The sequence below is a fragment of the Oryzias latipes genome, chromosome 4 (assembly GCF_002234675.1).
Source record: "Oryzias latipes chromosome 4, ASM223467v1".
Taxonomy (NCBI): domain Eukaryota; kingdom Metazoa; phylum Chordata; class Actinopteri; order Beloniformes; family Adrianichthyidae; genus Oryzias; species Oryzias latipes.
Genome location: NC_019862.2, coordinates 30,783,330 through 30,797,935, shown reverse-complemented (window position 1 = coordinate 30,797,935; position 14,606 = coordinate 30,783,330). Strand labels below are relative to the sequence as shown.

The 14,606-nt window shown below is 44.6% G+C and overlaps 1 protein-coding gene across 1 annotated transcript; it reads right to left on the bottom strand.

The window, feature by feature from the left end:
• Positions 1–68: 68 nt before the first annotated feature.
• On the bottom strand, positions 69–14,401 carry dnttip2 (deoxynucleotidyltransferase terminal interacting protein 2). The gene is made up of 7 exons (XM_004068437.4): positions 14,119–14,401; positions 11,679–13,483; positions 3,880–4,018; positions 3,636–3,731; positions 2,158–2,322; positions 1,953–2,062; positions 69–538 (listed from the first exon to the last, which is right to left on the bottom strand). Exons 1-7 carry the CDS (start codon positions 14,239–14,241, stop codon positions 439–441), a joined length of 2,538 nt encoding a protein of 845 aa, XP_004068485.2. The 5' UTR covers positions 14,242–14,401; the 3' UTR covers positions 69–438.
• Positions 14,402–14,606: the final 205 nt, after the last annotated feature.

Sequence of the window (14,606 nt, the reverse complement as noted above, 5' to 3'; positions counted from 1 at the left end):
TTCATAACATTTCTGATTTACTTTTAGGCTTTTAAGTCAAAGCATTTTATGAAGAATCCACACACAGGTTCATTTCTTACTTTACTGAAGATGAAGGCAGGAAGAGTGACAGTTTTGAACAGAATCCAGGTTGTAGAAATACAGAGCAGACCTGCCGTGATTCACTTCTTAATGTACTTTGATTAAAATAATGAAACCATCTCCTGTGGTTCCTTTGGTCCACCGGGTTTCTGTCAGGCTGCAGGACTTGATTCAAAACTCATTTGTTCCATCAGACTCCAGAACCATCAAGGATGTTGGACGTTACAGGTCCGGTTGAGCGGAACCGGTCTCTGTGTTCTCCTCCTGGTCTGTTCTACACAGTACATCAGTCGGGTCTCAATTAAAAAGAATGGCTTTGCTGCGTTTTAATGAAAAGTTCTGGCCTTTGTCACAAATTTAGGTGGACTTCTTATGAAATTTACTCTTCTTTTTCTTCTTGCCGGCTGCTTGTGCTGCCTTTTCCGCCATAATCTGCTGAAATCGCTTTTTGTTTTTCCTTAAAAGAGAAAAAGACATTGCAATTAGTCACAGATACACAGACGCATAAACACATTTTCACTGAAGTGTCGGGTCACACTTTACAATAATATAGTTATTAGACATTAAAATCCTTAGCAATGTGTTTACAAGCCTTCATAAGACATTAGCTTTTATGAAACCTTATTAGGCTTTTTAAAACATTTGAGACATTTATTAGGATTTTTGAGACATTTAGGAAATTAGAATTTTTTAAAGCATTAATAAGAAATGTATTAGCATTAGCCAGTGTTTAACAACTATTAACAATGAATCAACTATTAGGAAACACATTTATATTAATTAATTACGTATGATTCATTTTTTAGCCCTTGTAAGGCATCACCAATCATCTACAAATGCTAAGGAATGTCCTCTAAATGTCTTATAAAGGCTTATTATCACATTACTAACCAGATTATGACAGTCTTATTATAAAGAGTTACCAAATGTTGCGTTTGAAAACATGAAAGCATAGAATCTAACAGCGTCTGGGAGGAAACTCACGGCTAACATTACTTCAGCCTCAGCGCTAAGTTAATACAGTGGCGACCTGGGGTAAGCCCCGCCCACAGGCACTGAGACTAATGGGAAGTGTGAAATCTTGTGTGTTGAATCCTTCACCATCACTGAGAGAGCTATGAAGAGAAGTGAGCTTCATGTTGTTACGCTGTTCGTGTGAGTTCATAATAAACGAGTTTAATGCTGGAAAGGAGATGGAGTAATCTATTTCTTTGTCTACTCTCTCTCTCTCTGAGACTCTTGGAGGGCGAGTGGAGTATGGGGGGGCAAGGACAGTCAATGCAGCTAGTTAATCAGCAGCTCGGCTCTCGTTTACCGAGTGACAAAGCAGCTGGGTCGTTACAATGCACATGCAGGAAAAAAAGAATAAACCAAACGGTACAGAAGTGAAACTCATTGTCTGTATGAGTCCCTCTGCAATCTCACGTGCATTTTTGTGATAATTGTGGCAGAAAAAGCCGGAAGTTGCAGCTTTTTCTAAAAGGTATAACAAAAGATAAGTTAGAAGATTTAAAGACTGTTTGATGTGTCTTCGTTGTGGTTTCAAGACGTTTAACAAGGACGCTGTGGCTAAATCGTGGTACCGTCATTCTTATCAAAATGTCTAATAGAATCAAATAAACACAAAGAAAAAAGTATTTTATGATCTTTTATATTCCTAACTTCTCAGTGTTTTATCAGGGTTTGTTTGGATGAACACAGAGCTGATATCCTGGAGATGGGAAATGTTTTACATCAGTTATTGAGGGCAATTTCCCACGGCACACTGGTTGAAAAACACGGGGTTGATGTTCCACATCAAACACCTCTGGTGCAGGAGCGTCTTAGATGGAGTCAAAAAGGAAAAAGCTGCAGGAGCTTGTTGGACTCACTGTCTGAACTCTGCATCGGTCAGCAGCTCCTCCACCATGGTTCTCTTCCTCTGCTTCTTGGGAACTCGGGAATGGTAGAAGTCCAGGGGGCTGTCCACCACTGTGCCCACCTGAGGACAGAATGCTCTGTTAGGTACGCTGAAGACGACCTGGGAACACCGATCGATGGGAAAGATGCCACGAAGACGGAAGTCTTGCTACCGACCTGGAAATATTTGGGGAAACCATCTCTGTCGTTCTTCTTGTAGAACCTCTTGGGGTCCAAAGAACCTCTCATCTTCAGGACTTGCAGGTCTCCTTTCAGCTCCTGGGAAATCTCCGGAGCTTTCATGTTGAACCATCCGTCTCCGGTTGATTTCTGCCTCTCAGCCTGAACACAAACCGGGATTCGAACCACAGACCGTCACGTTTACAGACTGATGTTCTGTCTGAAGACCAGCTTAAAGTCAATGAAAAGATAGATGTGAACAACTGACACTGTTAGTTTGAAGATAGTATAAAATATTAAAGGTTCACATTTTAAACTAAATAAAATGACATTTTAAAAAATAAATCTCAATTTGTAGAATTTAGAAGAAATATTAAAATTGTGAATAAAAAACTAAATCTAAAATAAAAATAATTTATAATGACTGTTTTGTCCCTTTTTGCTTTAGTCCTCAATTTACATCTTCATGATTGATCCTCATTTGATGTGGGGGCGGGGCTTTGACCTCATTGGCTACCGTGACATGATTGACAGAAGAGTCTATGGTGACGTCATTTCCGCTCCAGAACAGCGGCTGGCGTTGGCGCCGCCTGCATCCTCCCTCCTCTCACTTATGGCAGATGCTGTTCTGGAGCGGAAATGACGTCACCATAGGCTCTTCTGTCAATCATGTCACGGTAGCCAATGAGGTCAAAGCCCCACCCCTCACTGCAAATTAGCGTCAGCGCTCCGAATTCAAACTGTAAAGTCAAGCGAAGAGAGATGAACGAAAAAACAAAAGATGAAAATAAAAACAGCAGCTACTACAAATAACTTTGTTTTTTAGCAGCAGCTTTAGGTTTACAGTTTACCCTCAATTATTATGTTCGCTAAAGATGAATTCTGCTTCTTTTAAAGCTGTAAACCTCCTCACTACACACTTTATCCACTTTTCTCAGAACATTTTCACACTTTTCTGTCAAGTTTTCGTAGAAACATAAGTTCAGAATTATAAACTGAAAAAGATCTGATGGCGTTTGTGTCAATATGACAAACTGAACACGTTCTGTCCAGAAGATTGACAGACAACAGCCAATCAGAACACAGAGCGCTAAAAATGCTAAATTGGACAAGGTGAACCTCAGTATAACACTTTCTAGTTTTTAGGATTTCTTCTAATTATTTTATTTCTAATCAATGGCCAAAATACAAAACTTCCTATCTGAAAAAAAAAAAAAAAAAAAAAAAAAAAAAAATCACATTTTTCAGGAAACAAGAAAAATGTGATTCAAATATCCCAGTCAAGGCTGATCAAAGGTTTTTGTCTTCCGACCTTTAAGTCATAAAAAGGGCAGATTCACTCAAAATGTGGATTTGTTCATGTAAAAATGTGCAGATAGGAAGTTTTTCCTTTTCAAATTTACAATCTGGTTTTTATTCCTGATTTGACCTCACAGTCCTGATGGACCAATGGCAGCAAAGGATGGAGAACTTACTCTGCGTTTCAACTTCAAAGCCTCTTTAGATTCCTTATATGGAGGCACTGCATCCTTCTTTTCAAAGTCGGGGCCGACGATGCTCTTCTTCATCACCTGCAGACGAGAACAGAGATTTTTTTTTTAAAACCTCCCATCAGTGATGGAGGAGCTGGGAGAAACCACCATCGGAATAACGGCGGAGCTCAATATTCATTCCAAATTACCTTCAGAGAGAAAAGAGAAAAATCAATCCATCATTTACCTCGTCGAGGATCTTCTTCCCTTTCTGCTTCTGCCCCGAGGCGGAGACGCCGTTTGATTTGCTGCCATCAAAACTGATGTATAAACCCCCGAGCTGCTTCACGTTGATGCCGGGGTCGATACGGCTGGACAGGTCTTTCCTAAAATGAATAGACACAAAGAAAATTCTTCACCTGCTGCAGTCGTTCATTCCTCTGCACGCTCAATGAGGCGTTTCGGCTTTTTAAAGACAATGCTCATTAAAAGATTAAAACCATAACCACGTTTGTTGATTCATCAAAAAGTGATAATGGACACTTATAAAAAAGTCACACGGCATGAATGTTCTAGATTATTGAGCTGGTCGGAACAACATAAACGTGGAACATAGGCGGACATTTTTCCAGTTTATCACAACTAGAAGACGGTAGAAAAAATGTCTCTATGATGGACGTGACGGGACCCACATTGAACGTCTGTGTTCCTGTGATGTCATTTCCAGTGCTGGTCGTGTTTGACTGTTGCCCTCTTGTTTGGCATTAGCCTGACTACTAATGCTTAATTTAAGTGTTATCTGGTTTAATATTCACATTCACATCTAGCACCTTTTAGTAGCAAATACATTACTGTGTCCACGTTATTCTCAGTTTGCTAAATAAACTACTTCTCTTTAGCTAAACACCGCTAGCCTTAGCTTAGAACCTAGCATGGCCACCACTCCTTCCACCTTTCCCCCCCCCTCTCCTGCCCCATGTGCCATATGTTTAGTGATGATCCTGCCTCCTTTAGTGAAGATAGCGGTAGGTGTGTTAAGTGTAGTCTTGTGTTAGACTTGGAGGCCAGGCTGGAGCAGTTAGAAGCGCGGCTCCGCACAGTTGAAGCTAAGCCGGCTAGCCAGGTCGTTACTCGTAGCGCGGCGTTAGCCCTGGTAGCGCCCTCCCAACAGCGCCCTCACAACAGCGCACCCCAGCGCCCTCCCAACAGCCGGGAAACACACAGGGGTTTGCACCGGTTGGGAGGAAACATAGTACTAAACGCAAAAACTGAGAGCACCTGAGACTCCACGTTAATAATGGGTTCGCCCCCCTCGGCGACACACCCGCTGAACACTCAACTCTGGTTGTCGGCTCTTCTGAAGTTAGAAACGTGGAGCTCCCAGCGGCTACAGTCAGGTGTTATCCGGGGGCCAGAGTTGGTGACATCGAGGGGAACCTTAGGATGTTAGCTCAGAGTAAGTCCAGGTTCCGTCGAGTCGTGATTCACGCAGGCGGTAATGATGCCAGACGGAGACAGTCAGAGGTGGTTAAGTTAAACGTAGCTTTGATGTGTAAACTGGCTAAGACGATGTCCGACACTGTAATTTTCTCTGGTCCCCTGCCGAACTTAGTCAGTGATGAAATGTACAGCCGCTTTTCATCATTTAACCGCTGGCTTTCTAGATGGTGCCCAGAAAACGGCGTTGGTTTTGTGGATAACTGGAGCGCGTTTTGGGGGAAGCCCGGTCTCATGCGGAGAGACGGCGTCCATCCCACCCGGGACGGTGCCGCTCTTCTTTCTAGAAACATTTCTGCTAGCCTTAGTCTGTTAACCTGACAATCCAGAGACGAGACCCGGGCGCAGAGCAGCAGTGTAAAACACTCCTCTGAGCCTCCCTTAGGGTTAGTGCTGGTGCAAAACCCATGCAGGGAAAGTCAAGCAGGTCCTAGCTTTAGCTTATGTGCTGAAAGACAAATGAAAGGAGCGCGTCATAGAAACCTTAAAGTGACAGACAGCAGTTCTCACAAGCAGAATTATGTCATTAAATGTGGTTTATTAAACATTAGATCCATTTCCTCCAAGTCCCTCTTAGTCAATGAGTTAATTAATGATAACAACCTTAGTCTTCTAGCCTTAACAGAAACTTGGCTCCATCAGGATGACTATGTTAGACTGAATGAAGCAACACCCCCCCAACAGTTATGCTAACTATAAGAAATCCAGGATTTCAGGGAAAGGAGGTGGTTTGGCAGTAATATCACAGTCTAGCTTACTTCTCAGCCCTAAAGTTAAAAATGCTTATAATTCATTTGAAAACATCATATTGTCTTTAAGTCACCCAAACAGGAAGACTCGAAAACCTGTTTTACTCATAATTATTTATCGCCCCCCCGGCCCATATTCAGAATTTTTAACTGAGTTTTCCGACTTCCTATCGACTACTGTTTTAGATTCTGATCAAATTATAATATTAGGGGATTTTAATATTCATGTTGATGACCCCAGTGACTGCCTAGGAAAGGCTTTTGCAGATTTATTAGATGATGTTGGTTTCACCCAAAGTGTGAATGAACCCACTCACTGTCATAAGCACACCCGGGACCTTGTTCTAACCCATGGGATAGAGATCAGCCAGCTGAGTGTCCTTCCTCTTAACCCCATCATTTCTGATCACTTTCTGATTACATTCCAGTTTACACTGGAACATCCTTCTGCCCCAGTGAATAAGAAACAGCTTAGAAGAACCTTAACTGACCGTTCTGTGTCTGAGTTTAAACACACAGTTCAGCCAGTACTTAGTGATATTCTGAGAAAATACTGAGTCCAGCTCCCATAGTATCTGTCCTAGTATAAATGACCACTTTGTTAATGATGCCTTACAAGCCCTCAGGAGTACACTCGATGTTGTTGCCCCCTGAAACCTAAGTTCGTCAGACAAAACCGAGTAGCACCGTGGTTTAACGCTGAAACTCGTTCTCTTAAACAAGAAACCCGTAAGTTGGAAAGAGAATGGCGCCGCTCCGGTTCAGAGCAGTCTCTGAATACCTGGAAACATAGCATATTAAATTATACAAAAGCTCTGCGTAGAGCTAGAAGCCAGTACTATTCAACCTTAATATCAGAGAATGGTAATAATCCAAGATTTCTTTTTAGTACTATTGCTAGATTAACAATCAGTCAGAGCTCAGTAGAACCACGTGTTCCTGTTTCTCTCAGCTCTGATGATTTTCTTACATTTTTCAATAGTAAAATCTCAAATATTAGACATAAGTTGAATCAAGTTATTCCTACTATCAGCCCAGAACAGGCTGAAGCGGTAGAACTGGAGGCATCCATAGAAACCTCTGTAACATTGGACTGCTTCACTATTGTGGATCAAGCGGAAATAGCATCAATTATTACGTCCTCCAAATCCTCAACTTGTCTGTTAGACCCAATCCCCACTAGACTTTTTAAAGAAACTTTTCCCCTAATTAATGATTCCATATTAACGATGATAAATGCCTCTCTGGAAACGGGTTACGTGCCACAGTCTTTTAAATATGCAGTTGTTAAACCTCTTCTGAAAAAGCCCAGTTTGGATCCTAGCATCTTGGTCAACTATAGACCGATATCAAACCTCCCCTTTATTTCTAAAATCCTAGAAAGAGTTGTAGTTAAGCAGCTTTACTGCCACCTACAGGACAACAGCCACTTTGAAGACTTTCAGTCGGGGTTTAGACCTCACCACAGTACGGAAACTGCACTAGTTAGAGTCTCTAATGACTTGTTATTGGCCTCAGAAAAGGGACTACTTTCTATTCTGGTCCTGTTGGACCTCAGTGCAGCCTTTGACACTATCGACCACGGTATTTTACTCCATAGATTAGAGCAGGACATAGGGATCAGAGGATCTGCTCTCCAATGGTTTAAATCCTATCTGTCAGATAGGTATCAGTTCGTTAATGTAAATGGCCATTCCTCTCAGTGCACTCGAGTTAACCATGGAGTCCCACAGGGCTCAGTTTTAGGACCCATCCTGTTTATTATCTACATGCTGCCCTTAGGAAACATAATCAGGAAAAACAGCATTAATTTTCATTGTTATGCAGATGTTACACAGTTGTATTTATCCATGAAACCTGACCAGAGTGACAATATAGAGAAACTGAACGCCTGCATCAGAGACATCAAGACCTGGATGACAATTAATGACCTCCTCTTGAACCCAGAAAAAACTGAGGTCATTATACTAGGTCCTAAAAACCTCAGAGATGCTCTGTCTGCTCAGATAGTCTCCTTGGATGGCATAAGTATAGCCCCTAATTCCACAGTTAGAAACCTTGGGGTTTTATTTGACCAGGATTTATCATTTAAGGCTCACATATCTCAGGTGTGTACAACTGCTTTTTTTCACCTGCGGACTATGGCTAAGATCAGAAATATTAAAAAACTACTAATAATTCATTAAATCGTATTTTTTCCCGGTACGTGACCATCGTGTAAACGGGACAATGCCCATCAAGGTGTAATTTATCAGAAATTAATGAAGGTGTGAACTCTGATGCGATGTACACTCGTCGGACATCATCCCTCACACATCTACACTCGTCGGACATCATCCCTGTTAACCTATAAGGCCTTACATGGAATGGCCCCGTCCTATATTAAGGACCTCATAGTCCCTTACCATCCAATGAGAACACTTCGCTCGCAAAATGCAGGACTGCTTGTGGTTCCTAGAATTAGTAAAAGTACGGTTGGAGGTAGAGCGTTTAGTCACCAAGCCCCTGTCTTATGGAATAAACTCCCAGCTCATGTAAGAGAGGCCGACTCAGTTTCTACATTCAAAGCTAGACTGAAAACATTCCTCTTTGGACAGGCTTATTGTCAGACTAGTTAGTATTCAGAGATTATTTAACTTAATGTTAATTTGTTTAAATTAAACTTAATAATAACTATTTCTTTTAAAAGGCTGCTAGAAGTTGAAGCTGGGGTAACTATGGTGCACTGGGGTTCTGTCCTCTTTCCTTTTTTACTTCTACCCTTCCTCTCCTCTATTCTTGATCATAATTTATCATTTAGTTCTCCATGCCTCTGTTTGGTGCAGTGCGATTCATGTATTGTCCCTCTTTTCCTCTCCCCTCCTGGGGAGTGGGAGTGCTTCCAGACTCCAGTTGGCTCATCCGTGCTCCAGTTCCTGACCGTTTACCTCGCCTTTGCTCCTGCTCCTACACCTGGCTGTGGATCCTGCCTCTGGCTCATCTCTGGCTCGTCTCTGCTCTGTACCTGACCGTTTACCTCGCCTTTGCTCCTGCTCCTACACCTGGCTGTGGATCCTGCCTCTGGCTCATCTCTGGATCGTCTCTGCTCTGTACCTGACCGAGTACCTCGCCTCTGCTCCTGCTCCTACACCTGGCTGTGGTTCCTGTCTCCGGCTCGACTCGCGCCTTTGACTGTCCCCACAACCACGGCTGGATGAAGCTCGTCTGCTGGACTTTTATATATGTAGTTGTAGATTTAGATAAGTTAATTCTTCTCTAAGATTTCTGGTAAATCGCCTGTCCGTCCTGGGGGAGGATCCCTCCTTCATGTGGGCACCCCTGAGGTTTCTTCGTTTTTTCCGGAATCCGGTTTTTTTGGGAGTTTTTCCTTACCGCGAAGGGGGGTCTAAGGGCAGGGATGCCAGTATAGCTTAGTCAGTTTGTTAGTTCATTTTAGTATTTTTCTATTGAACTCTTTGTATTCGTGATCCTTTTGATTTCATGTTTTACTTCGAAGCCCATTGAGACGACTGTTGTTGTGATTTTGGGCTATACAAATAAAATTGAATTGAATTGAATCCCTAACATGAACACTCTTCGGGCATCATCCCTCACACATCTACACTCGTTGGACATCATCCCTCACACATGTACACTCGACAGACATCACCCCTAACACGTACACTTGTCGGACATCATCCCTAACATGTACACTCGTCGGGCATCATCCCTAAAATTTACACTCGTCGTACATCATCCCTAAAATGTACACTCGTCGGGCATCATCCCTAACATGTACACTCGTCGGACATCATCCCTAAAATGTACACTCGTCGGACATCATCCCTCACACATCTACACTCGTCGGACATAATCCCTCACACATGTACACTCGACAGACATCACCCCTAACACGTACACTCGTCGGACATCATCCCTAACATGTACACTCGTCGGGCATCATCCCTAAAATTTACACTCGTCGTACATCATCCCTAAAATGTACACTCGTCGGGCATCATCCCTCACATGTACACTCGTCGGACATCATCCCTAAAATGTACACTCGTCGGACATCATCCCTCACACATGTACACCCGTCGGACATCATCCCTAACACGTACACTTGTCTGATATCATCCCTAACATGTACACTCGTCGGGCATCATCCCTCACACATCTACACTCGTCGGACATCATCTCTCACACATCTACACTCGTCGGACATCATCCCTCACACATGTACACTCGTCGGACATCACCCCTAACACGTACACTCGTCGGACATCATCCCTAACATGTACACTCGTCGGACATCATCCCTCACACATGTACACTCGTCGGACATCACCCCATAACACGTACACTCGTCGGACATCATCCCTAACATGTACACTCGTCGGACATCATCCCTGACATGTACACTCGTCGGACATCATCCCTGACATGTACACTCGTCGGGCATCATCCCTCACATGTACACTCGTCGGACATCATCCCTCACACATGTACACTCGTCGGACATCATCCCTAACATGAACACTCTTCGGGCATCACCCCTCACATTTACACTTGTCGGGCATCATCCCTCACACATGTACACTCGTCGGACATCACCCCTCACATTTACACTTGTCGGGCATCACCCCTCACATTTACACTCGTCGGGCATCATCCCTAACATGAACACTCTTCGGGCATCATCCCTAACATGAACACTCTTCGGGCATCATCCCTCACACATGTACACTCGTCGGACATCATCCCTCACACATGTACACTCGTCGGACATCACCCCTAACACGTACACTCGTCGGACATCATCCATAACATGTACACTCGTCGGACATCATCCCTCACACATGTACACTTGTCGGACATCACCCCTAACACGTACACTCGTCGGACATCATCCCTAACATGTACACTCGTCGGACATCATCCCTAACATGTACACTCGTCGGGCATCATCCCTCACATGTACACTAGTCGGACATCATCCCTAACATGTACACTCGTCGGGCATCATCCCTCACATGTACACTCGTCGGACATCATCCCTTACACATGTACACTCGTCGGACATCATCCCTAACATGTACACTAGTCGGGCATCATCCCTAACATGTACACTAGTCGGGCATCATCCCTAACATGAACAATCTTTGGGCATCACCCCTCACATGTACACTCGTCGGGCATCATCCCTCACATGTACACTCGTCGGGCATCATCCCTCACATGTACACTCGTCGGGCATCATCCCTCACATGTACACTAGTCGGACATCATCCCTCACATGTACACTCGTCGGACATCATCCCTAACATGTACACTCGTCGGGCATCATCCCTCACATGTACACTCGTCGGACATCATCCCTTACACATGTACACTCGTCGGACATCATCCCTAACATGTACACTAGTCGGGCATCATCCCTAACATGAACACTCTTTGGGCATCACCCCTCACATTTACACTTGTCGGGCATTATCACTCACACATGTACACTCGTCTAATATGGACCCCCCACCCCACATACAGTATGACTTATCCACTGGATTTGAAATTTGATAGAAAAAAATAATAAAACAGTTGTGCAATTCATGGAGTTGAATTTAAAACTGTTTTTTGAATGGCGGTCCTGTTTGAGTTGATAATTTTTTTCAGTAGACATTGATACTCTAGATGGACGTTCACCAATAGGGCTGCTGTGGTTTCCTCATGTCATCAGCTTCAAATATCCACAAACTCAGAAGAAAAGCTTATCATTCAGGTCAGGTTGAAGAAGCTCCTTCTAAATCTGAAGAATACTTACAAATGAGAATTTCTGCTTGACCACAAGATGTCTGCGTCTTTATCCTCCTCTTCCTCCTCATCCACAAACTCGTCTTCGTCCTGTTCCTTCTCAGATCTTTTGTTTTCGTCCTCCTCCTCCTCTCCTTTCCAGTCGGTGTAGTACTGCTGGTCGGGGTCTTGTCCGGGTCGGGTGTCGATCACAAACAGTCCTCCCACAGAAGCAGCTGCTGGTTTTGACTTGCTGGAAGTTCCTCCCCTCTCGTGCTCCTCATGATCCAAATCTTCCTGTTTGGAAACTTCCTCTGCCTCTTCATCCACTTCTTCGTCCTCATCGCTGCTGTCCAGCAGGCTGATGAAGGGTTTCGGCTGCTGCTTAGACTCTGGAGCAGCCTCTGACAGTTCCTGGATGTCCTCCACCTGCTGAGCATCCGGTTTAAGGCTGCAGACTTCCATGTCCTTCTCTTCCTCCTCACAGGGCGGGGTTTCTTTTTCTGTGTCCAGGAGGGAGGTGTCCACAGTGAGTCCCTGCTTCTCCTCCACCTCCATCATTTCAGGGACCTTCTCACAGAAACTCACTGTAACTGATCGGGAGGCCTCTGATGAAGAGATGTTTCCCTGCATCGTCTCCATCTCAGAGGAACCCCCAGCGTTCCCTTCTGCTGACGGCTCCCTCTGCTGGCCTTTGGCCATCACTGCAGGCCCGCTGTCATCATTTTCATCACATTCTGGAACATCTGTCTTCTCTTTTCTTGCCTCCTTGGAGATGAGATTGTCATCATTTACATCGTTCTGTTCCTCTGTTAATTTGACCGTTTCCTCTTCCAACAGCGTGTCTTCTGCTGCAATCACCGTGGTTTCTAGTTTAGAGTCATTCAGTGACTCGTCTGACTCCACAACCATAGCCCGGCTCTCGGCTGAGATCCTGGAGAGCGGACGTCTCCTGCTGGCGGTCCCGGAGCTCGCACGGCTGCTGCATGGAGTTGTTCTGCTTCCTGTGGAGCAGGGGCTCACCGGGGAATGAAGGTCTACCTCCTCGGACTCCGAGTCCAGAACCTTCACCGACTGAACCTTCCCTTTCTTGCGCGTGCTCAAGCTAGAAGAGGGTCCGGACTCAAACCCCTCCGAATCACACGATGGGGGTTCGCTGACCGTGGACGCCACCCTGCTTCTCGTTGCTCTGGTCTGCCGAAGCGTCCGGACGGGAGAACTCTCCGCCAGCTGGTCTGTGTGCACAGGAATCGAACGTTTTTGTCTTCTGGAGGTCCGCTCTGAGACGCTGGAGGTGCAGCTGTCTGGTTCGGAGAGCTCAGAGTCTGCAGGTTGTCGTTTAGCCGGCGTCTTGCTGCGAGTAGATCTTCTCGTGACTCTCTGGGACTCCAGCCGCACAGGACCGCCAGACCTGACCTCCACCGGAGGATCAACCATAGCTCCTCCCACCTCAGGAGGATGCGCCCCAGAGCTTTCAGAGCCTGTCGTCCTCCTTGTGCGTCGGGGGGTCCCGCAGCCGGGTTTTGATGCAGCGGAGGAGCAGGATTCCACATCAGAAATGTCACTTTCATGATTCCTTCTCTGGGTTTTTCTTCTGGTGGCCCTCGTTTGTGTAGCTGCTGCGAACTCAACGGAGCAGCAGGAGTCCAGGTCAGACGTGTCTGCATCATGGATGGAGCCCTGCTGTGGGCTGTGGGGTTCCAACACTCTGCTGTGTCGGTTCTTGGTGGAGGGTGCAGCAGACGGCGCCGGTCCTTCTCCACTCTCCTCAAGCTGGACGGGAGTCGCCTGCAGTTTAGCAGAGCTCCTGGTCCTCCGAACAGTGGAGGGAGTGGCCTGTGAAAGAGAGAAAACTGTTGTTACACCCGCCAAAAACAAATACCTTCCATTTTTGTGTCCCTGCTGTTACAAACGCTATAAAACTGGACATAATCTGTTCATTCTTTCAGCTGGCAGTAGAGGCAGTGAGAGTACATTTACTACGCTGAAGTTGGCTTCCTATTCACAGCTTAATGTGTTCTTTACTATAAATCATACTTGAATTCAGGTGTGATCAGTTCAGGTCCTGTGGTTTATGGACAGGACCTGGTCTTAGGTGGTCTTAGTGTGACAAATGCAGTGGAATGTTCCTTTATCTGTGGACCACCTGAGTTTAATTATTTAATGAATGAGTAAATAGCTTAGTCCATTTATTATGTTTCATTGTAACATTTGTATAATTCGATCTGTAATGATTCATAAACTATTCTCAGACCAGAATAATGCTCCATCCTGGCTTGTAATTCATTTACGTTTCTGTCTTTATTGTTGTTTTATTTTTCAAATTGTATTTACAAACTCCAACTGTCCACGTGACGCTCCAGCGGCTCCACGCTCGCGCTAACTTCCATGTTTTCCCCGAGCCTCGTGCTTCTGCTAGAAACACTCCCAGCTCCAGTTCCAGCTGCTCCTGCTGCTCCTCAGACTCCTACCTGCACATCGAGCCGCTCTTCCGTTGATGTTTCAGATGGAGAGCGCGCGCGTGCTCCTCTCCTGGTGGCCACCATCTTGCCCGGCACTACAGCCTCTTCACTTCCGGTGTGACGTATACTCATCCACCAATAGATAACCGAGCTCTTCCAAAGGCTGACTAATCGATCGCAGAGCTGCGCGAGGATTTTGAGATGGTTTACAGAGAATTTTACTGTCAGCTGTCACAAAAATAGAAATAACTAATTTCTGACTTTTAATGGTGTGTCTGTATTTATAGTATTACTTTTACTAGTGCTTATTTTGTTCAAAGCTTTAAAACACAGTCTACTCAAAGAAATTGTCATTTGCATCTTTGAATGTGTTCTTGTATATAAAAAACTGTAATGACCAATTTTTATTTTTAACTGTGCAGAATCTGTTAATTGAAAGAAGAAAAATAAAGTTGGACTAAATATGAACAAAAACTTTGGAAAAAGAAAAAATACTT